General features: G+C 41.9%; 1 protein-coding gene across 1 annotated transcript in view; it reads left to right on the top strand.

The window, feature by feature from the left end:
- Positions 1-27,945, top strand: part of ARMC1 (armadillo repeat containing 1) — a 374,962-nt gene that overhangs the window by 15,032 nt on the left and 331,985 nt on the right. Inside the window, 2 exon segments of the mRNA XM_053715076.1 lie at positions 3,051-3,253; positions 14,851-14,866. Coding sequence (XP_053571051.1) covers positions 3,092-3,253; positions 14,851-14,866 — 178 coding nt within the window. The 5' untranslated portion in view covers positions 3,051-3,091.

The raw sequence follows: 27,945 nt of genomic DNA, 5'->3' as shown, positions 1-27,945 counted from the left end.
ATCTGTAGCACAACTTGGACGTGGTTCGTGCTTTGAAGTTTTATTTGCAGGCAACCAAAGATTTTCGTCAAACATCTTCTTTGTTTGTTGTCTATTCTGGAAAGCGTAGAGGTCAAAAGGCTATGGCTACCTCTCTTTCCTTTTGGCTGAAAAGCATCATCCGTTTGGCTAATGAGACTGCTGGACAGCAGCCTCCTGAAAGAATTACAACTCACTCTACTAGAGCGGTGGCTTCCACATCGATTTTTAAAAATGATGCTTCTGTTGAACAAATTTGTAAGGCTGCGACTTGGTCTTCGCTTCATACTTTTCCAAATTTTCCAAATTTTATACTTTTGCTTCTTCGAAGGCTCTTTTTGGGAGAATGGTTCTGCAAGCAGTGGTGCCTTCCGTTTAGGTTCCTGTCTTGTCCCTCCCTTCATCCGTGTCCTAAAGCTTTGGTATTGGTATCCCACAAGTAAGGATGAAACTGTGGACTCGGTACATCTTGCAAAAGAAAACAAAATTTATGCTTACCTGATAAATTTCTTTCTTTTGCTATGTACCGAGTCCACGGCCCGCCCTGTCTATTCAAGACAGTATTTTTTATTGAAAACTTCAGTCACCTCTGAACCTTATAGTTTCTCCTTTTTCTTCCTAAGCCTTCGGTCGAATGACTGGGGGGTGGAGTTAAGGGGGGAGTTGTATAGACAGCTCTGCTGTGGGTGCTCTTTGCCACTTCCTGTTAGGAAGGATAATATCCCACAAGTAAGGATGAAACTGTGGACTCGGTACATCGCAAAAGAAAGAAATTTATCAGGTAAGCATAAATTTTTGTTTTCTCACCCTACCTCTTTTTAGCAGTAAAACAGAGTTCTTCCAGTCAGCCCCTGCGAGGCACTAAAATATTGTTTTAGGAAAATAACAGTGAGAGGGAAGGTATCTTTTAAACAAGCTTGAGTTTCCCTTGTGTGTTCTGCATGGAATTTATTTCTTTTTTTAAAGTACATGCATATTCCATATATCTATACAAAATGACCATACCTGGCAATTGAATATAGCAGGACAAGACTGTAAAAAAATAATGTAACTTTACTGACCAAGTAGTTTACAGTTTGGACTTGGCATGTTTTTGTCACCTAAACAAGTATTATACTTGCCATGTTTGGCATACTGTTAAAGGGACAGTCTCTTTAATACCCATTCCCCAGTTTTGCATAACCAATACAGTTATATTAATATACTTTTGACCTCTGTGATTACCTTGTATCTAAGCCTCTGCAGACTGCCCCCTTATCTCAGTTATTTTAACAGACATGCATTTTAGTCAATCAGTGTCCTCTCATACGTAACTCCACGGGTGTGAGCACAATGTTATATAAATGGCACACATGAACTATTGCCCCCTAACGGTCAAATGCATCCAGAGAAGAGGTGGCCTTCAAGGCCATAGAACTTAGCATATGAGCCTATATAGGTTAAGCTTTCAACAAAGAACACTGAGAAGAAAGCAACTTTGAGAATAAATTTATATTAAAGAAGTTGTTTAAAGTGATATGCCCTATCTGAATTATGAAAATTTAATTTTGACTAGACAGTCCCTTTTAAATAAGAAATGGTGAGTGGAGGGGGGGGGGGGGAGTGGGCCTCTTTTGCCCTAAAATGCCCAGGCCTCTTATTGGTCCCAGTCCGGCCCTGATTTAAATGAATGGGAAATTGTTCCTTCATCTTTATTTCTGTATTTGAACTATTTCTTCCCCCCCTCATTAAAACATTCACTTAGGACATGCCCATAACAATGGGCTGAGCCTTCAAGTAAAGCAGACCTACTAATGTTATTTATGTTGGGTATTGAAATGCTAATTATGACTGGATGGGTAATAAAGCACAAGCAGCTATTTTAGATACAAAATATATCTCTCTCATACCCCCTACTGGGAGACTAGTGCTATTGTTTTCTGTTTACATTGCTTTTCTACAGAGAAAACGTTTACTTAGTTTCTCAGTATAATGCACTCGTGCTGACTTTCCCCTACATTTGTGGGCAGGCTTCCAATCCCTGTGCATATCCTATTCATGCCCAGCATTGTGTTGCTCAGGGTCCTTAACCATGTGTTTAACCCTGTTGCATGGGTTAAATACATTGTTAAAGGCAAGCATTTGTTAAAATTTTAAAGTGACCGTCTACTCCAGAATTGTTATTGTTTAAAAAGATAGATAATCCCTTTATTACCCATTCCCCAGTTTTGCATAACCAACACTGTTATATTAATATACTTTTTACCTCTTTGATTACTTTGTATCTAAGCCTCTGCAGACTGCCCCCCTTATTTCAGTTCTTTTGACAGACTTGCATTTTAGCCAATCAGTGCCCACTCACAAGTAACTCCATGGGCGTGAGCACAATGTTATCTATATGGCACACATGAACTAGCACCCTCTTGCTATGAAAAGCTGTCAAATGCATTCAGAAAAGAGGTGACCTTCAAGGGCTTAGAAATTTAGCATATGAGCCTACCTAGGTTAAGCTTTCAACTAAAAAGACAGTTGACACAATAATTATTTATTAAAAAGATAATGCCTTTACTGCCCATTCCTCAGCTTTGCACAACCAACATGGTTATAGTAATATGTCCCTAAAGACAGCCCCATGATCAGATGATTTTGCATTTGCTTTTCACATCAGGGGAAGCTAGTTCATGTGAGCCATATAGATAACATTGTGCTGACGCCCGTACAATCTAACACAGCACTAATTGGCTTAAATGCAAGTCAATAGATAAATTCATGTGATCAGGGGGCAGTCAGAATATGCTTAGAAACAAGGTAATAGAAGGTAAAAAGTTGTCTGTGCAAAACTGGGGAATGGGTAATAAAGGTATTATCCAACTTTTAAAACAATATTTTTTTGTTGTTGACTGTCCCCGAAGAATACTAAGAGAACAAAGCAAATTTGATGATAAAAGTAAATTGGAAACTTGTTTAAAATGACATGCCCTATCTATTTTGCTTTCAGCTTTTCTGACCTGTAAATGTTTGTTCAAGTGGAAATGTTCTGTTTCTATTTAAAGGTGTTTTCCTGCATATGGCATAGAGGCTTTATTGCTTTACCATGAGTGCGGAGCCTGATGCACTAGCAGTTGTTAACCAGCTGCGAGATCTTGCTGCAGATCCATTAAACCGGCGACCCATCGTACAGGACCAAGGCTGCCTTCCAGGGCTTATTTTGTTTCTTGACCATCCCAACCCCCAAGTTGTGTACTCAGCGCTACAGGTAAGAGGTTTTTGTTTTTAGCAGACTTGCTTATTAACCCCTTTATGCCGGCACAATAGTGTTAAGGTGAAACAAAGTTGTGATGTAAACACTTGCAGTAATTGTCAATGCAATCGCGTGATTTCAATGCTGGGATCGGATCATGGGGGGCTGCTTACACTGCTAGGCCAACCTTTCAATTATTATCAATGGATAAAGCAATTTTTTTTTCTTTTTTCTAATAAAAAAAAAAAAAAAAGTTCCCATTCGCCATCGCTTGTCACACAACCGAGTTGTGAAACTAGTGCTTGGAACACTCAGTTCTCTGCGTCTCCTGAGCTGTGCTTTAATGGGATATGAAACGCAACAAATCTCTTTTGTGATTCAGACAAGGCATAACTTATTATTATTTTTTATTTAAAGTTTCCAATTTCCTTATCAAATTTGCTTCATTTCCATGGTATTCTTCGCTGAAGAGATACCTAGGTAGGAGTCTGGAGCAATACAGGGCAGGAAATAGTGCTGCCATCTAGTTCTCTTGCAAATGGGTGACAGTCGTGCAAAACTGCTGCCATAGTGCTCCAGACTTGCACACTCCCGAGCTTACACCCCTGCTATTTCAACAAAAAAATACCAAGAGAACGAAGCAAATTTGGTAATATAAGTAAACTACAAGGTTATTTTTGTATGCTTTATCTGAATCATGAAGGAACATAGAATGGGGTTTAATGTCCTTTAACTATGTGTTGAGCCCTTTTGCAAAAGGTTAAACTTATAGCATTGTAAAAAAAAATCTTACTATGACTCTTTAAAGCTAAGAATTTCCATTAAGTGAGATTATTATTATTATTTATTATTATTATTATTATTCAACATTAACAGAGGTATCAGTTTGCTAGACATATAATGAACCATTTTGAAATAACCTAACCCACGTATGGGGTTGGTTAGAGATGAGGAAACGCATGACTTTAATTTAGTCAGTCCAAGAACCAAGGTATTTCTTAACATAAATGAAAGTAAAGTATGAAAACAAACTCACAATCGTTTTCATGGTCCAAAGTCTTCATGGCAGGGTGGATAGAGAGTGGAAATCATGCATGTTGTAACCATCCATCCCACAGACTGGGGGATAGGTAATCAGCGTAATTAAAGGACCAGTGTGCATCCAATATTTGCTTATGAATATAATCACCCCAACTGAATAAAGACGCATCTAGTTATGTAAATAAAATAGTTATAATGCAGGTATAACATTTTCATAGCGTGTTCACTGATATCTTGGCACAGCTTACACACTATTTACCCCCCTTATTCATACCTCCTCCTTAGATTCTTGCACCTGGGCCCTGTGGTTTCTAGTTACGCCTCTGGTTCCGCAGCTGTACATTTTTTAACATAAGTCCTTTTCTCCAACATTGGTGTGTCCGGTCCACGGCGTCATCCATTACTTGTGGGATATTCTCCTCCCCTACAGGGAATGGCAAGGAGAGCACACAGCAAGAGCTGTCCATATAGCTCCCCCTCTGGCTCCGCCCCCCAAGTCATTTTCCTTGCCGCTCTGAACAAGTAGCATCTCCACGGGGATGGTGAGGAGTTTGTGGTGTTAGTTGTAGTTTTGTATTTCTTCTATCAAGAGTTTGTTATTTTGAAATAGTACTGGTATGTACTATTTACTCTGAAACAGAAAGAGATGAAGAGTTCTGTTTAAAAGAGGAGTATGATTTTAGCAGCAGTAACTAAAATCAGTTGCTGTTCCCACGCAGGACTGTTGAGATGAGAGAACTTCAGTTGGGGGTAACAGTTTGCAGACTTTTCTGCTCAAGGTATGACTAGCCATTTTTCTAACAAGACTGTGTAATGCTGGAAGGCTGTCATTTTCCCTCATGGGGATCGGTAAGCCATTTTCTTAGACTCAGAAAGAATAAAGGGCTTATTATGGGCTATTAACTGGTGGACACTCTTAAGGGCTAAATAGATTGTTTATTTAAGTTGTTTTCTAAAGTTTGAAGTAGTTTTCACACTTTTGTTTGGGGAACGTTTTTATCGCCAGGCACTAGTTAAGACACCTTTCCAGTCAGGAAGGGCTTTTCACTGTAGTAGGCAGAGCCTCATTTTCGCGCCATTATTTTGCAGTTTCTTTTGAGTGCAGTGCATGCAGCTGCATGTGTGAGGGTCTGGTATCCACTGAAAACGTTCCTAGAACCCCCCTGGGATAGATGAAGTCGCAACAAAGGCTGTGGCTGGGACTGTAGTGGGGTTAAAATTGCAAACGGCTCCGGTTTCCACATTTTAAGGGTTAACAGCTTGAAAATTGGGGTGCAATACTTTGAATGTATTAAGACACTCAAACTATGAAGGATAATTCCTTCATAGTTTTTCACATATTCAGTAATAAAGTGTGCCCTGTTTAACATTTAAAGAGACAGTAACGGTTTTGTTTTAAAACGGTTTTTGTGCTTTATTAACCAGTTTAAACCAGTTTAACATGTCTGTACCTTCAGATAGATCATGTTCTGTATGTATGGTAGCCAATGTGGTTCCTCATTCAAATATATGTGATAATTGTGCCATAGCGTCCAAACATAGTAAGGACAGTACTGTCACAAATAGTAAAGTTGCCCAGGATGATTCCTCAGATGAAGGAAGTAGAGATAGTTCTACATCCTCTCCTTCTGTGTCTATACCAGTTATGCCCGCGCAGGCGACCCCTAGTACTTCTAGCGCGCCAATGCTTGTTACTATGCAACAATTGACGGCAGTAATGGATAACTCCATAGCTAATATTTTATCCAAAATGCCAGCATTTCAGAGAGAGCGCGATTGCTCTGTTTTAAACACTGTAGAGCAGGAGGGCGCTGATGATATTTTTTCTGTCATACCCTCACACCAGTCTGAAGTGGCAGTGAGGGAGGGTTTGTCAGATGGAGAAATTTCTGATACAGGAAGAATTTCTCAGCAGGCAGAACCTGATGTTGTGACGTTTAAATTTAAGTTAGAGCATCTCCGCGCATTACTTTAGGAGGTACTAACTACGCTGGATGATTGTGACTCTCTGGTCATTCCAGAAAAATTGTGCAAGATGGACAAATTCCTAGAGGTCCCGGTGCACCCTGATGCATTTCCGATACCTAAACGGGTGGCGGACATAGTGAATAAGGAGTGGGAGAAGCCAGGCATACCTTTTTGTCCCTCCTATATTTAAGAAATTGTTCCCTATGGTCGACCCCAGGAAGGAAAACAGTCCCTAAGGTCGAGGGGGCGGTCTCTACACTAGCCAAACGCACGACCATTCCCATTGAGGACAATTGTGCTTTCAAAGATCCTATGGATAAAAAGTTGGAGGGTTTGCTTAAAAAGATTTTTGTACAGCAAGGTTACCTCCTTCAACCTATTTCGTGCATTATTCCTGTCAGTACAGCGGCGTGGTTCTGGTTCGAGGAACTGGAAAAGTCGCTCAGTAGGGAGACTCCGTATGAGGAAGTCATGGACAGAATTCACGCACTTAAGTTAGCTAATTCCTTTATTTTAGACGCCGCTTTGCAGTTAGCGAGGTTAGCGGCGAAAAATTCAGGGTTTGCAATTGTGGCGCACAGAGCGCTCTGGCTAAAGTCTTGGTCGGCGGACGTATCTTCCAAGACAAAATTGCTTAATATCCCTTTCAAAGGTAAGACCCTTTTTGGGCCAGAATTGAAAGAGATTATTTCAGACATCACTGGGGGAAAGGGCCATGCCCTCCCACAAGATAGACCTTTCAAGGTTAAGAATAAGTCCAATTTTCGTTCCTTTCGCAATTTCAGGAACGGACCGGCTTCCAACTCTGCAGCCTCTAGACAAGAGGGTAACGCTTCCCAGACTAAACCAGATTGGAAACCAATGCAAGGCTGGAACAAGGGTAAACAGGCCAAGAAGCCTGCTGCTGTTACCAAAACAGCATGAAGGGGTAGCCCCCGATCCGGGACCGGATCTAGTAGGGGGCAGACTCTCTCTCTTTGCTCAGGCTTGGGCAAGAGATGTTCAGGATCCCTGGGCTCTAGAAATAGTCTCTCAGGGTTATCTTCTAGAATTCAAGGAACTACCCCCATGGGGAAGGTTCCACATGTCTCACTTATCTTCAAACTAAATAAAGAGACAGGCATTCTTACATTGTGTAGAAGACCTGTTAAAGATGGGAGTGATACACCCAGTTCCATCTGTGGAACACGGTCAGGGGTTTTACTCAAATTTGTTTGTAGTTCCCAAAAAAGAGGGAACTTTCAGACCAATTCTGGATTTAAAAATTCTAAACAAATTTCTCAGAGTTCCATCGTTCAAAACTGAAACCATTCGAACAATTTTACCTACAATCCAGGAGGGTCAATATATGACTACCGTGGATTTAAAGGATGCGTATCTACATATTCCTATCCACAAAGATCATCATCAGTTCCTAAGGTTCGTTTTTATGGACAAACATTATCAGTTCGTGGCTCTCCCATTCGGACTAGCCACTGCTCCCAGAATTTTCACAAAGGTGCTCCGGTCCCTTCTAGCGGTTCGCGGTTCTAAGACCAAGGGGCATTGCAGTGGCACCTTATCTGGATGACATTCTAATTCAAGCGTCGTCTCTTTCCAAGGCAAAGGCTCATACAGACATTGTTCTAGCCTTTCTCAGATCTCACGGGTGGAAGGTGAACGTAGAAAAGAGTTCCCCGTCTCCGTCGACAAGAGTTCCCTTTTTGGGAACAATAATAGATTCCTTAGAAATGAAGATCTTCTTGACAGAGGTCAGAAAGTCAAAGCTTCTAAACGCTTGTCAAGTTCTTCTCTCTATTCTGCAGCCTTCCATAGCTCAGTGCATGGAAGTAGTAGGGTTGATGGTTGCAGCAATGGACATAGTTCCTTTTGCTCGAATTCATCTAAGACCATTACAACTGTGCATGCTCAAGCAGTGGAATGGGGACTATACAGACTTGTCTCCAAAGATTCTAACAGACCAGAGTGGGTCATTGTCCCGACCGACGCCAGTCTATTAGGCTGGGGCGCGGTCTGGGATTCCCTGAAAGCTCAGGGTTTATGGTCTCGGGAAGAGTCTCTTCTCCCGATAAACTTCCTGGAACTGAGAGCGATATTCAATGCTCTCCGGGCTTGGCCTCAACTATCGAAGGCCGGATTCATAAGATTCCAGTCAGACAACATGACGACTGTAGCTTACATCAACCATCAGGGGGGAACAAGGAGTTCCTTGGCGATGAGAGAGGTATCCAAAATCATCAAATGGGCGGAGGATCACTCCTGCCACCTATCTGCAATCCACATCCCAGGAGTAGACAACTGGGAGGCGGATTATCTGAATCGTCAGACTTTCCATCCTGGGGAGTGGGAACTCCACCCGGAGGTGTTTGCCCAGTTGACTCAATTATGGGGCATTCCAGACATGGATCTGATGGCGTCCCGTCAGAACTTCAAGGTTCCTTGCTACGGGTCCAGATCCAGGGATCCCAAGGCGACTCTAGTGGATGCATTAGTGGCGCCTTGGTCGTTCAACCTAGCTTATGCGTTTCCACTCCTTCCCAGGCTTGTAGCCAGGATCAAACAGGAGAAGGCCTCGGTGATTCTTATAGCTCCTGCGTGGCCGCGCAGGACTTGGTATGCAGACCTGGTGAATATGTCATCGGCTCCACCATGGAAGCTGCCTTTGAGACAGGATCTTCTAGTACAAGGTCCATTCGAACATCCAAATCTAGTTTCTCTGCAGCTGACTGCTTGGAAATTGAACGTTTTGATTTTATCCAAGCGTGGGTTTTCAGATTCAGTGATAGATTCTCTGGTCCAAGCCAGAAAACCTGTGACTAGAAAGATTTACCATAAAATATGGAAAAAATATATCTGTTGGTGTGAATCCAAGGGATTCTCCTGGAGTAAGATTAAAATTCCTAAGATCCTCTCCTTTCTCCAAGAAGGTTTGGAAAAGGGATTGTCAGCGAGTTCTTTAATAGGACAGATTTCTGCTTTATCTGTCTTGTTACACAAACGACTGGCAGCTGTGCCAGATGTACAAGCTTTTGTACAGGCTTTGGTCAGAATCAAGCCTGTTTACAGACCCTTGACTCCTCCTTGGAGTCTAAATTTAGTTCTTCAAGGGGTTCCGTTTGAACCCTTACATTCCATACTATCTTGGAAAGTCCTTTTTTTGGTTGCTATTTCTTCTGCTAGAAGAGTTTTCTGAATTATCTGCTTTGCAGTGTGATCCACCCTATCTGGTGTTCCATTCAGATAAGGTTGTTTTGCGTACCAAGCCTGGTTTTTCTTCCAAAAGTTGTTTCCAACAAGAATTTTAACCAGGAAATAGCTGTTCCTGCTTTGTGTCCGAATCCAGTTTCAAAGAAGGAAAGTTTGTTACACAATTTAGATGTAGTCCGTGCTTTAAAGTTCTATTTAGAAGCAACAAAGGATTTCAGACAAACTTCTTCTCTGTTTGTCGTTTATTCTGGTAAGAGGAGAGGACAAAAAGCTACTGCTACCTCTCTTTCTGGCTGAAAAGCATCATCCGATTGGCTTATGAGACTGCCGGACGACAGCCTCCTGAACGAATCACAGCTCACTCTACTAGGGCTGTGGCTTCCACATGGGCCTTCAAGAACGAGGCTTCTGTTGATCAGATATGTAAGGCAGCGACTTGGTCTTCTCTGCACACTTTTGCCAAATTCTACAAATTTGATACTTATGCTTCTTCGGAGGCTATTTTTGGGAGAGAGGTTTTGCAAGCCGTGGTGCCTTCTGTTTAGGTAACCTGATTTGCTCCCTCCAGGGCCGTCTTTAATATTGACTGGACCCAGGGCAAAAAATTTCTTGCCCCCCCCCCCCCCCCCCATGCAATTTCGCTCTCCACCCCAACATCCCAAAAAACAACTAAATCATTTTTTTTTTTTTTTAATTATTAGCCCAGCAGTGGATCATCCACTGCTGGGCTAATCATTTTAAAAATTTTTAAATACATTGCAATATGTGAAACTGGACCTAAGCAGAACTAATAAGTAAATAAATATATAAATTCCTCCACTGTGGATTAATTTAATATTCTTTTGAATGTGATTCTAGTGTGAGGTTAGCTGGTTAAAGAGATTTAGGGCAGCCAACAGGAGCAAAGCAAGGTAAAGACTGAGGAGGAAGCATGGAGGTGCAGACAAAAATAAGTTTACTGACTGGAACAGCAGAACTACTATGGGAATCTGTAAAATCTGAGACAGAGAGAAAACAAAAACTATAAAAATAAAACTTACATTAATCTGTGATGTGAAGTATCAGCATGACACTATACATCAGCCACAGCAGCACATGTCACTTCTTTGCTAGGAACAAGTTCCCTCTCACCCTGCACTAGACAATGCTGCATGGGGAGTGGCGTGTGTGCACTCACTTATTCTTCCCACTGACACCTTTTTACAAAGCACTGTTCCCCTAACAAACTTCAGTTAGTTGATCTTAGGGCCACAGCAGAAAGAGCAGGGCTAAGGAGACCAGCAGACAGGATGCTGTCTGTCCAAGCCTGCATGGATACAGTGTGGGATAAGTCACACAGCCTCAAGACTGAAGAGAGCAGTGTATGCAGCTGCACAGATGCTCAAATCCTTGCGTCCTTGCCGCTCCAGCTTTCTGCTGCATGCGCCTACAGTCAGCCCTACCCAGAAACAATCCCCACCACCAGAGCAGTGACCTGGTAACAGTGGTAACCCCAGTAGGACCTTTTCTGATGCAGTGGGAATGGCTGGATACCAAGTTAAGGCTTTGCATTCAGTGCTGCACAGTGCACATCTAAAACAGCACATGGCAATAGCTTGGCATGTCACATGACACAGACACGGTCTGGCACAGTTTAAAAAAAAATTAAAAAAAAATATATATATAAACTGAGTACTTTTGACTGTGACAGTATTAGGATTGAATGTATGTGTTCCCCATGTCACATCAGCAGTCTGGTATGAACCATAAAAAAAAAAAAGATTTCTTTTTTTTTTTTTTTTTTTTTAGGACTCTTGGGCCCCTCAACAGAAACTGGGCCCTGGGCAGCTGCCCCTTTTGCCCTGTGTTAAAGACGGTCCTGGCTCCCTCCCTTCATCCGTGTCCTAAAGCTTTGGTATTGGTTCCCACAAGTAATGGATGACGCCGTGGACCGGACACACCAATGTTGGAGAAAACAGAATTTATGCTTACCTCATAAATTACTTTCTCCAACGGTGTGTCTGGTCCACGGCCCGCCCTGGTTTTTTAATCAGGTTTGAAAATTTTCTCTTTTTCTTTATACACTACAGTCACCACGGCACCCTATAGTTTCTCCTTTTTCTCCTAACCGTCGGTCGAATGACTGGGGGGCGGAGCCATAGGGGGAGCTATATGGACAGCTCTTGCTGTGTGCTCTCCTTGCCATTCCCTGTAGGGGAGGAGAATATCCCACAAGTAATGGATGACGCCGTGGACCGGACACACCGTTGGAGAAAGTAATTTATCAGGTAAGCATAAATTCTGTTTTTATTGGAGATATCTTTGTCTGATGCAGCTTATATACCAGTAGTGCATTAATTATCGTCTTGTGTGCAACAGCACCCTACATAGGTCAACCCCACTGTGTGCCATAGTACGATCCTCGGCCAGTGCTATGTTAGGAATTCCAAGCCTGACAAAAAAATCCTGGCTGTAACACTTTTGTCAGATTTTGCAAAAGTTTCCTAAAAGTTTGTAGTTGTGAAGGAGCTTTTTTTTGTACACATGTGCACTGCAGTCCAAGAGACACAAGGAGTGAGCAGCTACGAGAGGGGGAGGGAACAGCTTGTGTAGCCTTTGTTGACAGACTTATACATACAGGTAGCTTGGACTTGGTGAGGGAAATTAAAATAGGCGTCTTTATTTGAAAAAAAATACGCGCTTCTGACAATATTACAACTTTGCTGACATACATTACATTAAACATTTAAACTGATAGTCCAAAGAATATGGGTATACAATGTCCCTTTAAGTGAGCCTTTTTTTTTTTTTTTTTGTCTTGAGGTAAGGATTAAATATGCATACTTGCATTAAATGTACTTAAATTTATGTCCAGTTTATTCATTAAATTAAAAATGTTTCAAAGTGCAAACTGGAACAGGTCATTCAATATTCATTAGACCCATATAAGCATATGTCCAAGTTCAGAATAGTCTGAATGGAGCACAGTTCTGTTATGTCAATCTGCTAATAGGTAGGAAAATATATTGGTGAGTCCTTGCAGACTATCAAAGATGGTGGATCCGGCTATTTTTCTATGGTTTTAGATGGATTCAGTATTCATATTTATAGTAAGTTCCCAAAAGTAACCAGTAGTATCTTTTGAGAAACACAAAGCTGCAAGAAGCTGCAGAGTTTGCAAATTTTGGCAAGGTGATGTACTTACAGGACCCTACCTCAATCCTATGTGGTCAGGGAAGGGTTCTGTCTGGGAGAGGAAACGATTCACTTTCCACTGGTCCCCTTCTGTGTTGCTTCTGCGTTCCTCCTTGAGTAGGTAGAGAACTTCTGGGCAATCTCCTCTGTTTTCCATGGTTTTATTTATGCAATTTTTATAACAATGTCTAGAACAATCACATGTAAAACCCTCAATTGTTTGAGGTAAGATATATAAAAGCATGCATAAAAAATATGTATATATCTCTCAATAGATCCCTCTTCTGGCCTTCTTTGGAAACTTCTACAGGGATTTAAATGTTAGTTATTAAAGGTATATAATTTTTAGCCAAGGATATGCGCCCACTTCTTGAAACATTATGCGATTTTAAATTGTCAGTTGTTGTTTTTTTTTTATTTGGCTTTGTTATCCGATAGGTAGATTCAATCGTGTACTTGTCTAACTTTGTGTATGGGTATACTGCTGGGTAGGTAGATAGCTAGCGATACAATTTATTGCGTCCAAATACAATAACATTAGATTAACATTTAAAAACCTTATACCTTCATTGTCATGTACTTTTCTAATTTTTTGTTCTACGGGTTTACTGCTGGGTGGCTGTATCGGAATCTATATACAATGTAGATGGCTAATGATACAATTTATAGTGTCCAAATGCAATAACTTTAATATCATTATAACCTAAAGTTTGTTGTCATTAACATAGTTGCTACTTTTAAATGTAAATAGGATGTATCAATTCATAGTTTCTATCTTGGATACTATTCTTACTTGGAAAATGTGCGTGTAGCGTATTTTGTATAATACAGTATATTACATTCAAAATGCACCATATTAATGGTTCAACCTTTGTTGCATAGTCAATTATTCAATGTAATGACAAAATTACTAAATTTACATAGCTTCTCTTGTAATTGATGGGTAATTCAAACTCGTTTGTATGGTAGTGGTGGGTTATGGCTAGGTGTTATGATGCCAACCTACTTAATGTATGTGTAGTGTGTCTCTATCACATTTTGATTAGTAGTGCTTATAAAGGTATAAAGCAGTATTTTGGAGGTTAATGGCATGAATTTAGGTTATTCTGATTTAAAGGAAGGCAGTAAGCTCAATGCCTTTTGAGACCTGCTGGATGTAATGTATCCAGTAGGTCTCTCTTTGTCTTATTTTTTTTTTTTATAGTGTGTTGATATGTATTTCTTGCATGTTCAAGTAAGTGTACTTTTGTACCGATGTACTGTAGCTTACAGCTTCGTTCAAGAATACAAACTGTATTTCTCCAACATAGGTGTGTCCGGTCCACGGCGTCATCCTTACTTGTGGGATATTCTCTTCCCCAACAGGAAATGGCAAAGAGCCCAGCAAAGCTGGTCACATGATCCCTCCTAGGCTCCGCCTACCCCAGTCATTCTCTTTGCCGTTGTACAGGCAACATCTCCACGGAGATGGCTTAGAGTTTTTTAGTGTTTAACTGTAGTTTTTATTATTCAATCAAGAGTTTGTTATTTTAAAATAGTGCTGGTATGTACTATTTACTCTGAAACAGAAAAGAGATGAAGATTTCTGTTTGTATGAGGAAAATGATTTTAGCAACCGTTACTAAAATCCATGGCTGTTCCACACAGGACTGTTGAGAGGAATTAACTTCAGTTGGGGGAACAGTGAGCAGTCTTTTGCTGCTTGAGGTATGACACATTCTAACAAGACGATGTAATGCTGGAAGCTGTCATTTTCCCTATGGGATCCGGTAAGCCATTTTATTCACACAGTAAATAAGGGCTTCACAAGGGCTTATTAAGACTGTAGACATTTTCTGGGCTAAATCGATCATATTTACACATATTTAGCCTTGAGGAATCATTTAATCTGGGTATTTTTTGTAAAATAATATCGGCAGGCACTGTTTTAGACACTTTATTCTATTGGGGCTTTCCCTAATCATAGTCAGAGCCTCATTTTCGCGCCGGTATGGCGCACTTGTTTTTGAGAACAGCATGACATGCAGCTGCATGTGTGTGGAGCTCTGATACATAGAAAAGTCTTTCTGAAGGCATTATTTGGTATCGTATTCCCCTTTGGGCTTGGTTGGGTCTCAGCAAAGCAGATTCCAGGGACTGTAAAGGGGTTAAATATAAAAACGGCTCCGGTTCCGTTATTTTAAGGGTTAAAGCTTCCAAATTTGGTGTGCAATACTTTTAAGGCTTTAAGACACTGTGGTGAAATTTTGGTGAATTTTGAACAATTCCTTCATACTTTTTCGCAATTGCAGTAATAAAGTGTGTTCAATTTAAAATTTAAAGTGACAGTAACGGTTTTATTTTAAAACGTTTTTTGTGCTTTGTTATCAAGTTTATGCCTGTTTAACATGTCTGAACTACCAGATAGATTGTGTTCTGACTGTGGGGAAGCCAAGGTTCCTTCTCATTTAAATAGATGTGATTTATGTCATAAAAAATTTAGTAAAAATGATGCCCAAGATGATTCCTCAAGTGAGGGGAGTAAGCATGGTACTGCATCATCCCCTCCTTCGTCTACACCAGTTTTGCCCATACAGGAGGCCCCTAGTACATCTAGCGCGCCAATACTCCTTACTATGCAACAATTAACGGCTGTAATGGATAATTCTATCAAAACATTTTAGCCAATATGCCCACTTATCAGCGAAAGCGCGACTGCTCTGTTTTAGAAAATACTGAAGAGCATGAGGACGCTGATGATATTGTTTCTGAAGGGCCCCTACACCAGTCTGAGGGGGCCAGGGAGGTTTTGTCTGAGGGAGAAATTTCAGATTCAGGAAAAATTTCTCAACAAGCTGAACCTGATGTGATTACTTTTAAATTTAAGTTGGAACATCTCCGCGCTCTGCTTAAGGAGGTGTTATCCAATTTGGATGATTGTGATTATCTGGTCATTCCAGAAACACTATGTAAAATGGACAAGTTCCTAGAGGCCCCGGGGCCCCCCGAAGCTTTTCCTATACTCAAGCGGGTGGCGTACATTGTTAATAAAGAATGGGACAGGCCCGGTGTACCTTTCGTACCTCCCCCCATATTTAAAAAATTGTTTCCTATAGTCGACCCCAGAAAGGACTTATGGCAGACAGTCCCCAAGGTCGAGGGGGCGGTTTCTACTCTAAACAAGCGCACCACTATACCCATAGAAGATAGTTGTGCTTTCCAAGATCCTATGGATAAAAAATTAGAAGGTTTGCTAAAAAAGATGTTTGTTCAGCAAGGTTACCTTCTACAACCAATTGCATGCATTGTCCCTGTCACTACAGCCGCGTGTTTCTGGTGCGATGAGCTAGAAAAGGCGATTATTAGTAATTCTTCTTCTTATGAGGAGATTATGGACAGAATTCGTGCTCTTAAATTGGCTAATTCTTTCACCCTAGACGCCACCTTGCAATTGGCTAGGTTAGCGGCGAAGAATTCTGGGTTTGCTATTGTGGCGCGCAGAGCGCTTTGGTTAAAATCTTGGTCAGCGGATGCGTCTTCCAAGAACAAATTGTTTGACATTCCTTTCAAGGGGAAAACACTGTTTGGCCCTGACTTGTAAGAGTTTATCTCTGATATCACTGGGGGCAAGGGCCACGCCCTTCCTCAGAATAGGTCTTTCAAGGCCAAAAATAAACCTAATTTTCGTCCCTTTCGCAGAAACGGACCAGCCCCAAGTGCTACGTCCTCTAAGCAGGAGGGTAATACTTCTCAAGCCAATCCAGCCTGGAGACCAAGGCAAGGCTGGAACAAAGGAAAGCAGGCCAAGAAACCTGCCACTGCTCCCAAGACAGCATGAGATGCGGGCCCCCGATCCGGGACCGGATTTGGTGGGGGGCAGACTCTCTCTCTTCACTCAGGCTTGGGCAAGAGATGTTCTGGATCCTTGGGCGCTAGAAATAGTCTTCCAAGGTTATCTTCTGGAAGTGATTCATCCTGTTCCATTAAAAGAACGAGGGATGGGGTTCTACTCCAATCTGTTCGTAGTTCCCAAAAAAGAGGGAACGTTCAGACCAATCTTAGATCTCAAGATCCTGAACAAGTTTCTCAAGGTTCCATCGTCCAAAATGGAAACCATTCGAACAATCCTTCCATCCAGGAAGGTCAATTCTTGACCACGGTGGATTTAAAGGATGCGTATCTACATATTCCTGTCCACAAGGAACATCATCGGTTCCTAAGGTTCGCATTCCTGGACAAGCATTACCAGTTCGTGGCGCTTCCTTTCGGATTAGCCACTGTTCCAAGGATTTTCACAAAGGTACTAGGGTCCCTTCTGGCGGTGCTAAGACCAAGGGGCATTGCTGTAGTACCTTACTTGGACGACATTCTGATTCAAGCGTCGTCCCTTCCTCAAGCAAAGGCTCACACGGACATAGTCCTGGCCTTTCTCGGATCTCACGGATGGTAAGTGAACATGGAAAAGAGTTCTCTATCTCCGTCGACAAGAGTTCCCTTCTTGGGAACAATAATAGACTCCTTAGAAATGAGGATTTTTCTGACAGAGACCAGAAAAACAAAACTTCTAAACTCTTGTCGGATACTTCCTTCCGTTCCTCTTCCTTCCATAGCGCAGCGCATGGAAGTGATAGGTTTGATGGTAGCGGCAATGGACATAGTTCCTTTTGCGCGCATTCATCTAAGACCATTTCAATTGTGTATGCTCAGTCAGTGGAATGGGGACTATACAGACTTGTCTCCGAAGATACAAGTAAATCAGAGGACCAGAGACTCACTCCGTTGGTGGCTGTCCCTGGACAACCTGTCGCAAGGGGTGACCTCCCGCAGACCAGAGTGGGTCATTGTCACGACCGACGCCAGTCTGATGGGCTGGGGCGCGGTCTGGGGATCCCTGAAAGCTCAGGGTCTTTGATCTCGGGAAGAATCTCTTCTACCGATAAATATTCTGGAACTGAGAGCGATATTCAATGCTCTCAAGGCTTGGCCTCAGCTAGCGAGGGCCAAGTTCATACGGTTTCAATCAGACAACATGACGACTGTTGCGTACATCAACCATCAGGGGGGAACAAGGAGTTCCCTGGCGATGGAAGAAGTGACCAAAATCATTCAATGGGCGGAGACTCGCTCCTGCCACCTGTCTGCAATCCACATCCCAGGAGTGGAAACTTGGGAAGCGGATTTTCTGATTCGTCAGACATTGCATCCGGGGGTGTGGGAACTCCATCCGGAAATCTTTGCCCAAATCACTCAACTGTGGGGCATTCCAGACATGGATCTGATGGCCTCTCGTCAGAACTTCAAGGTTCCTTGCTACGGGTCCAGATCCAGGGATCCCAAGGCGACTCTAGTAGATGCACTAGTAGCACCTTGGACCTTCAACCTAGCTTATGTATTCCCGCCGTTTCCTCTCATCCCCAGGCTGGTAGCCAGGATCAATCAGGAGAGGGCGTAGGTGATCTTGATAGCTCCTGCGTAACCACGCAGGACTTGGTAGGCAGATCTGGTGAATATGTCATCGGCTCCACCATGGAAGCTACCTTTGAGAAGAGACCTTCTTGTTCAAGGTCCGTTCGAACATCCGAATCTGGTCCTACTCCAGCTGACTGCTTGGAGATTGAACGCTTGATCTTATCAAAGCGAGGGTTCTCAGATTCTGTTATTGATACTCTTGTTCAGGCCAGAAAGCCTGTAACTAGGAAAATTTACCACAAAATATGGAAAAAATATATCTGTTGGTGTGAATCTAAAGGATTCCCTTGGGACAAGGTAAAGATTCCTAGGATTCTATCCTTTCTTCAAGAAGGATTGGAGAAAGGATTATCTGCAAGTTCCTTGAAGGGACAGATTTCTGCCTTGTCTGTGTTACTTCACAAAGAGCTGGCAGCTGTGCCAGATGTTCAAGCCTTTGTTCAGGCTCTGGTTAGAATCAAGCCTGTTTACAAACCTTTGACTCCTCCTTGGAGTCTCAACTTAGTTCTTTCAGTTCTTCAGGGGGTTCCGTTTGAACCCTTACATTCCGTTGATATTAAGTTATTATCTTGGAAAGTTTTGTTTTTGGCTGCAATTTCTTCCACTAGAAGAGTTTCAGAATTATCTGCTCTGCAGTGTTCTCCTCCTTATCTGGTGTTCCATGCAGATAAGGTGGTTTTACGTACTAAACCTGGTTTTCTTCCAAAAGTTGTTTCTAACAAAAACATTAACCAGGAGATAGTCGTGCCTTCTTTGTGTCCGAAACCAGTTTCGAAGAAGGAACGTTTGTTGCACAATTTGGATGTTGTTCGCGCTCTAAAATTCTATTTAGATGCTACAAAGGATTTTAGACAAACATCTTCCTTGTTTGTTGTTTATTCTGGTAACAGGAGAGGTCAAAAAGCAACTTCTACCTCTCTCTCTTTTTGGATTAAAAGCATCATCAGATTGGCTTACGAGACTGCCGGACGGCAGCCTCCTGAAAGAATCACAGCTCATTCCACTAGGGCCGTGGCTTCCACATGGGCCTTCAAGAACGAGGCTTCTGTTGATCAGATATGTAGGGCAGCGACTTGGTCTTCACTGCACACTTTTACCAAATTTTACAAGTTTGATACTTTTGCTTCTTCTGAGGCTATTTTTTGGGAGAAAGGTTTTGCAAGCCGTGGTGCCTTCCATTTAGGTGACCTGATTTGCTCCCTCCCTTCATCCGTGTCCTAAAGCTTTGGTATTGGTTCCCACAAGTAAGGATGACGCCGTGGACCGGACACACCTATGTTGGAGAAAACAGAATTTATGTTTACCTGATAAATTACTTTCTCCAACGGTGTGTCCGGTCCACGGCCCGCCCTGGTTTTTTAATCAGGTCTGATAATTTATTTTCTTTAACTACAGTCACCACGGTATCATATGGTTTCTCCTATGCAAATATTCCTCCTTAACGTCGGTCGAATGACTGGGGTAGGCGGAGCCTAGGAGGGATCATGTGACCAGCTTTGCTGGGCTCTTTGCCATTTCCTGTTGGGGAAGAGAATATCCCACAAGTAAGGATGACGCCGTGGACCGGACACACCGTTGGAGAAAGTAATTTATCAGGTAAACATAAATTCTGTTTTTTTGGTGATGCTGATATTGCATAATTTTTTTTATGGTTGGAATAGAAATTAAGTTTTTGGTAGGGTTTTCCCATTATATGTGTGTTTGCAACCTATACAATTAGTTCTGTTGCATTTGAAGAATCCATTGCTTGCGTGTGTTGCTTCGTTATATGTTCTAATAAGATTTCATTTTTTTTCAGCTTGTTTTTGACATTCCGGTTATTTTTATTCTTATTTTTGTCTGGTGATTGTCTTTTTGTTGTTGTTTGTGTTTTAGTAAAGTTTCCCTGTCTTTTAGGATATTTATTTTGAATTAATTTGGTTTTTAATTTGCTTCCCTATCTAAGTCTTGGCTTTATGATCTGTTGATAAAACTGGCCTGTAGGTATTCTTTGCTGTCTGTATCCATTTGATATATTTTGGTTAAGATTTTTTTTTTTTCCACCCTTATTGTATAATATCAAATCTAAAATTTCGATCTCAATTTGCGAGGTTTTGTAAGGGAATTTGAGATTCATCAAATTGTTGTTGACATGTTCTATTTTTTTTTTTTTTTTTTTTTAATTTCCTCTTCATCTCCCTCCTATATGAGGACTATATCATTGAGAAATCTACCCCACCAGACTGCATTCTGTTTTTAAACTGATTTTGTTTTTATATACGTGTTCTGTTTCCAAGATGCCCATATATACATTTGTGTAGCTTGGAGCCATGATGGTGCCCATGACTCTGCCACTAGTCTGTAAGTAAAACGGTTTTTCAAATTCTAAAAAGTTTCTTTCTAGTACAAATCTAATAGCTTCTAAAATAAATTCCTGCTGCACATTAGTAAGGAAAGTATTGTTCCTCAATGTTTCTTTAATTGCTCTGATTCCTAATTCCTGTGGAATACCTGTGTACAGTGTGGCGACATCTAGTGTCATCCATTTATAACTAATTTTCCATTGAAATAGATACAATAGCTTTTTAAAAGAAATCCACATATTCAGAGAATCTGGCGTGAGGGAATCAATACCAGAGACAATTGAATGTCCTGGTGGTTTTTTTTTCTGGTCTTAATGAGTTTTGGGGAGATGGCAGAAGATTGTAATTTTTGGGTGAGTAATATTCAAATATTTGTATTCATCATTATTTATAATTTCTTGATGTGTAGTAATGATATGTATTCTTTCGTAAAGATTTTTGTGGGATCTCTCCGATTTTGTCTAGATACTATTATCTTCTAATAAATTAGAGGCTTCTTGAAGATGGTATATTCTGTCTTTTGTATAACAAGACCTCCGTCCTTATCTGGTTCTTGAATAATATTTGTATTTCTCTTACATTGGTGTATCCGGTCCACGGCTTCATCCTTACTTGTGTGATATTCTCAATCCCTACAGGAAGTGGCAAAGAGAGCACACAGCAGAGCTGTCCATATAGCTCCCCTCAGGCTCCGCCCCCCCAGTCATTCTCTTTACCGCTCTAACAAGTAGCATCTCCACGGGAGGGTAAAGAGTTTGTGGTGTTAGATTTGTAGTTTTTATTTCTTCTATCAAAAGTTTATTTTAAAATAGTGCCGGCTTGTACTATTTACTCTGAGGCAGAAAGTGATGAAGATTTCTGCTGAGAGGAATATGATTTTAGCACCAGTAACTAAAATCCATTGCTGTTCCCACGAAGGACTGTTGAATACCGGAGAACTTCAGTTGGGGGGGAACAGTTTGCAGGCTTAACTGCTTCAGGTATGATCAGTCATTTTTCTAACAAGACCCAGTAATGCTAGAAGACTGTCAGAAATCCCCACAGGGGTAGGTAAGCCATTTTTCTCAGACTCTGTATAAAATGATGGCTTAAATTAAGGGCTTAATTCTGGTTGACACTATTTTGGGCTTAATCGATTGCTTTTTTAGCATGATTTAAGAATGAATATGGTGTTTTTGAGACTTATAAAACACTTATGGGGTTTTTTATTTCGCCTGGCACTTGATTAGACACCTAACCTATCTCAAAGGCCCCATCACTCTGGAATGAAGAGGGAGGGGCCTCATTTTCACGCCTCAGTTGTGCAGTTGTTTTTGCTAGACAGTTCATGCAGCTTCACGTGTGGAGTCCAGAGACCTCAGAGAGGACTTCAGAGAGGCTTATTTCTTCTTCAAATAATCCCTAAGGAAGGTAAAAGCCACAGTAGAGGCTGTGGCATCGTGCTGTAGTGTTTATAACCGGTTAACTGCTGTTTTTAGCTCCGGTTTGGGCATTAAGGGGTCAATTGATCTGAAAATTTTTGTGCAATCTTTTCAAAGCATTAGGATAATGTGGTGAAAATTTCATTAAGATCGGATGTTTATTTGATGGTTATTTGATGTTTTGGTAATAAAGTGTGCACTTTTATTATTTAAAGACACAGTAACGATTTTTTCAAAAAGTATTTTTTCTTGCATTGTAGTGCTGTCTAAGTCTGTCAAACATGTCTGAGCCTTCAGATAGCCCTTGTTCTGTATTTTTAAAAGCCATGGCGGTACCCCCATTGCATTTATGTTTGAAGTGTGCTATAGTGTCCAAGCAGTTTAAGGACCATACAGTGACACTTAAAAATGTAGCCCAAGATGATTCTTTAGCTGAAGGTAGTGAGGATAGTACTCTATCCTCTCCTTCTGTGTCGACACCAGCCTATGCCCGCGCAAGCAATGCCCAGTACCTCTAGCGCATCGATCCCTATTACTTTGCAACAGTTAGCAGCAGTAATGGATAATTCTCTCCCAGCATTTTTATCCAAACTGCCAGCATTCCCAAGGATGCGCGATAGCTCAGTTTTAAATACAGAAAATGAGCAATCGGACGCAGCGGATAATTTATCTGTAGTGCCCTCACAACAATCTGACTTGGCGGTGAGGGAGGGCCTTTCTGAGGGAGAAATTTCTGACACAGGAAAAGTTTTTCAGCAGGCAGAGCCAGATACCATAGCATTTAAATTTAAGCTAGAACACCTCCGCGCCCTGCTTAAGGAGGTCCTGGCTACACTTGATGATTGTGACCCCTTGGTGGTCCCAGAAAAATTGTGTAAAATGGACAAATTCTTAGAGGTCCCGGTACACACTGACACGTTTCCGATACCTAAGAGGGTGGCGGATATCGTGACTAGGGAGTGGGAGAGACCAGGTGTACCCTTTGTCCCCCCCCCTATATTTAAGAAAATGTTCCCCATTGTTGACCCCAGAAGGGACGCGTGGCAGACGGTCCCTAAGGTAGAGGGGGCAGTTTCAACACTAGCTAAGCGCACGACTATACCAATAGAAGATAGTTGCGCTTTCAAAGATCCTATGGATAAAAAATTAGAAGGTTTACTTAAGAAAATATTTGTTCAACAAGGTTTTCTTCTTCAACCAATTTCTTGCATTATTCCTGTAACCACTGCAGCGGCTTTTTGGTTTGAGGAACTAGAAAACTCGCTCCAGAAGGAGACTTCTTATGATGAGGTCATGGACAGAATTCACGCCCTGAAGTTGGCTAATTCTTTCATCACAGATGCCGCTTTTCAGTTAGCTAAATTAGCGGCGAAAAATTCTGGTCTTGCAATCGTGGCGCGCAGAGCGCTTTGGCTAAAATCTTGGTCGGCAGACGTGTCATCCAAAACAAAATGGCTTAATATTTCTTTCAAGGGTAAGACCCTATTCGGGCCAGAGTTGAAAGAAATTATTTCAGATATCACTGGGGGAAAGGGCCATGCCCTCCCACAGGATAGACCTTTCAAAGCTAAAAACAAGTCTAATTTTCATTCCTTTCGCAATTTCAGGAACGGACCTGCTTCTACCTCTACAGTTACTAAGCAAGAGGGTAACGCTTCCCAGCCCAAACCAGCATGGAAACCCTTGCAAGGCTGGAACAAGGGTAAACAGGGCAAGAAGCCTGCTGCTTCTACCAAGACAGCATGAAAGGGTAGCCCCCGATCCGGGACCGGATCTAGTAGGGGGCAGACTTTCTCTCTTTGCTCAGGCTTGGGCAAGAGATGTTCCGGATCCCTGGGCGCTAGAAATTGTCACTCAGGGGTACCTTCTGGAATTCAAGGACCTTCCTCCAAGGGAAAGGTTCCACATTTCTCGCTTGTCTTTAGACCAGATAAAGAGACAGGCATTCTTACGTTGCGTAGAAGACCTTCTAAAAATGGGAGTGATACACCCAGTTCCAACAGCAGAACAAGGACTGGGTTTTTACTCAAACCTGTTTGTAGTTCCCAAAAAGGAAGGAACTTTCAGGCCAATCCTGGACTTAAAAATCCTAAACAAATTCCTCAGAGTTCCATCATTCAAAATGGAAACCATTCGGACAATCTTACCAATGATCCAGGAGGGTCAATATATGACTACCGTGGACTTAAAGGATGCGTACCTGCATATTCCTATCCACAAAGATCATCATCAGTTCCTGAGGTTCGCCTTTCTGGACAAGCATTACCAGTTCGTGGCTCTTCACTTCGGATTGGCCACTGCTCCCAGAATTTTCACAAAGGTGCTAGGGTCCCTTCTGGCGGTGCTAAGACCAAGGGGCATTGCAGTAGCACCTTACCTAGACGACATCTTAATACAAGCGTCGTCCTTTCACAAAGCAAAGGGTCATACGGACATTGTTCTGGCCTTTCTCAGGTCTCACGGGTGGAAGGTGAACGTAGAAAAGAGTTCTCTGTCCCCGTTCACAAGGGTACCCTTCCTGGGAACAATAATAGACTCGGTAGAAATGAAAATCTTTCTGACGGAGGTCAGGAAGTTAAAACTTTCGAACACTTGTCGAGTTCTTCATGCCATTCCTCAACCCTCCGTGGCTCAGTGCATGGAGGTAATAGGACTAATGGTTGCGGCAATGGACGTGGTCCCTTTTGCTCGAATTCATCTAAGACCACTGCAACTGTGCATGCTCAAACAGTGGAATGGGGATTATGCGGATTTGTCTCCCCAAATACAAATGGACCAAAAAACCAGAGACTCACTCCTCTGGTGGTTGTCTCAGGATCACCTGTCTCAGGGAATGAGTTTCCGCAGACCAGAGTGGATCATTGTCACGACCGACGCCAGCCTCTTAGGCTGGGGCGCGGTCTGGGACTCCCTGAAAGATCAGGGTCTATGGTCTCGGGAAGAATCTCTTCTCCCGATAAACATTTTGGAATTGAGAGCGATATTCAATGCGCTCCAGGCCTGGCCTCAGCTAGCGGAGGCCAAATTCATCAGATTTCAGTCGGACAACATCACGACTGTAGCGTACATCAATCATCAGGGAGGAACAAAGAGTTCCCTGGCGATGAGGGAGGTATCCAAGATCATCAAATGGGCAGAGGATCACTCCTGCCATCTATCAGCAATTCACATCCCAGGAGTGGACTTGAGTCGTCAGACTTTCCATCCGGGGGAGTGGGAACTCCACCCGGAGGTTTTTGCCCAGTTAACCCAACTATGGGGCCTTCCAGATCTGGATCTGATGGCGTCACGCCAGAACTCCAAAGTTCCACGTTACGGGTCCAGGGATCCCAAGGCGACATTGGTAGATGCCTTAGTGGCGCCTTGGTCATTCAATCTAGCTTATGTCTTTCCACCGTTTCCTCTTCTCCCTCGGCTAGTAGCCAGGATCAAGCAGGAGAAGGCTTCGGTAATTCTGATAGCTCCTGCGTGCCCCCGCAGGACTTGGTATGCAGACCTGGTGAATATGTAATCGGCTCCACCATGGAAGCTACCTTTGAGGCAGGACCTTCTAATCCAAGGTCCATTCAAGCATCCAAACCTAGTTTCTCTGCAACTGACTGCTTGGAGATTGAACGCTTGATTCTAGCTAAGCGTGGGTTTTCTGAATCCGTTATAGATACTCTGATCCAGGCTAGAAAGCCTGTTACCAGGAAAATTTACCATAAGATATGGCGGAAATATCTTTGTTGGTGCGAATCCAAGGGTTACTCATGGAGTAATATTAGGATTCCAAGGTTACTATCCTTTCTCCAAGAAGGATTGGAGAAAGGTCTGTCAGCTAGTTCCTTAAAAGGACAGATATCTGCTCTGTCTGTTCTGTTGCACAAGCGTCTGGCAGCCGTGCCAGATGTTCAGGCGTTTGTACAGGCCTTAGTGAGAATCAAGCCTGTCTACAGACCTGTGGCTCCTCCATGGAGTCTAAATTTAGTTCTTTCAGTTCTTCAAGGGGTTCCGTTTGAACCTCTACATTCCATAGATATTAAGTTACTATCTTGGAAAGTTTTTTGTTTTTGGTAGCTATTTCTTCTGCTAGAAGAGTTTCTGAATTGTTGCTTTGCAGTGTAATTCACCCTATCTGGTGTTCCATACAGATAAGGTCGTTTTATGTACCAAACCTGGTTTTCTTCCAAAAGTGGTTTCCAATAAGAATATTAACCAGGAAATAGTTGTTCCTTCTCTATGTCCTAATCCAGTTTCTAACAAGGAACGTCTGTTACACAATCTTGATGTAGTTCGTGCTTTAAAGTTTTATCTAAAAGCAACTAAAGACTTCAGACAAACATCGTCCTTGTTTGTCGTCTATTCTGGCAAGAGGAGAGGTCAAAAAGCAACTGCTACCTCTGTCTTTCTGGCTGAGAAGCATCATTCGGTTGGCTTATGAGACTGCTGGAAGGCAGCCTCCCGAACATATTACAGCTCATTCCACTAGAGCTGTGGCTTCCACATGGGCTTTCAAGAATGAGGCTTCTGTTGAACTGATCTGTAAGGCAGCGACTTGGTCTTCACTGCATACATTTGCCAAATTTTACAAATTCGATACTTTTGCTTCTTCGGAGGCTATTTTTGGGAGAAAGGTTTTGCAAGCAGTGGTGCCTTCCGTTTAGGTTACCTGACTTGTTCCCTCCCTTCATCCGTGTCCTAAAGCTTTGGTATTGGTTCCCACAAGTAAGGATGAAGCCGTGGACCGGATACACGAATGTAAGAGAAAACAGAATTTATGCTTACCTGATAAATTTCTTTCTCTTACGGTGTATCCGGTCCACGGCCCACCCTGGCAATTTAGTCAGGTTTAAATTTATTTTTGTAAACTACAGTCGCCACTGCACCCTATGGTTCTCCTTTTTCTCCTAACCGTCGGTCGAATGACTGGGGGGTGGAGCTTGAGGGGAGCTATATGGACAGCTCTGCTGTGTGCTCTCTTTGCCACTTCCTGTAGGGATTGAGAATATCACAAGTATGGATGAAGCCGTGGACCAGATACACCGTAAGAGAAAGAAATTTATCAGGTAAGCATAAATTCTGTTTTTATGAGAAGTGAGGAATTTTTTTCAACACTTTCTGAGATTATCTTTCTTGATTTTTGTTGTATGACAAAGTCTTGTGAGCTCATTTTGTACCACATCACAGAAGGTTGGGATAAAATGCCCCTTGGATTGAGTTGGTTTTAGATTTGAGTAAGAGTTGGACTGGCAGCTATTTTTCTTAGAGTTATTAAAGTTTCTAACTCTTGGTCAGAAAGGTCTTAAAGAGTTTCAGAATCTTTATTTTGTTCTAATTTTTCAAAAGGGCCAAATTTCTTGATGAACTTGGGAAAACCAATAAATGGAATGGATTGGGGTCCCTTGTAGGTGCAAAATTAAGTTCCTTTCTCAAAACCTCCTTTTCTTTTTCAGAAGAAATAGTGAAGGATAAATTAAAGATTATTACTAATTATTTTCTTCTTTCTTTTCTGTGTTTGTCTCTTCTTTTAGAGATGCTTATCTTACTGATTTAGGGTTTTATATGTGTGTTCGAGACATTTGGTTGTAAAAATTATATAACTGGTGTTCCACTATTGGTTTTCTTTGGTTTTATGTCCTCTCCATATATACCCATACAAAAAATGGAGGAGATTGCCCAGAAGTTCGCTATTTAAGGAGGCATGCAGAAACAACACAGAAGGGGACCAGTGGAAAGTAAATCCTATCCCCTCTCAGACAGAGGCCTTCCCTTACCTCCTTTCTGTTTTTCAAAGATACAGCTAGTTAATTTTGGAAACTTACTATAAATATTGAATCTATCTATAACCATAAAAAAAAATAACCAGATCCACTATTTTGACAATACATAGACAAAGTCTGCAAGAACTCACTAATATATTTTCCTACCGATTAGCATAACAGAACAGTGCTCTATTTGGACATATGCTTATATGGGTCTAATGAATATTCAATGATCTGTTCTAGTGCTTGTCTTCTAGAGCAGCACATAATTCTTAAACTATTAAACACGCACCCCAAGATAATTTAAAACTTGTGTAAATGATACCTAAATACAAGACCAGAGTGCTAGCTTCGGGGGTACG

The sequence above is a fragment of the Bombina bombina genome, chromosome 5 (genome assembly GCF_027579735.1).
Source record: "Bombina bombina isolate aBomBom1 chromosome 5, aBomBom1.pri, whole genome shotgun sequence".
NCBI classification, from domain to species: Eukaryota; Metazoa; Chordata; class Amphibia; order Anura; family Bombinatoridae; genus Bombina; species Bombina bombina.
The sequence above is the reverse complement of the archived record's forward strand: the minus strand, read 5'-3'. Positions and strand labels throughout refer to the sequence as shown.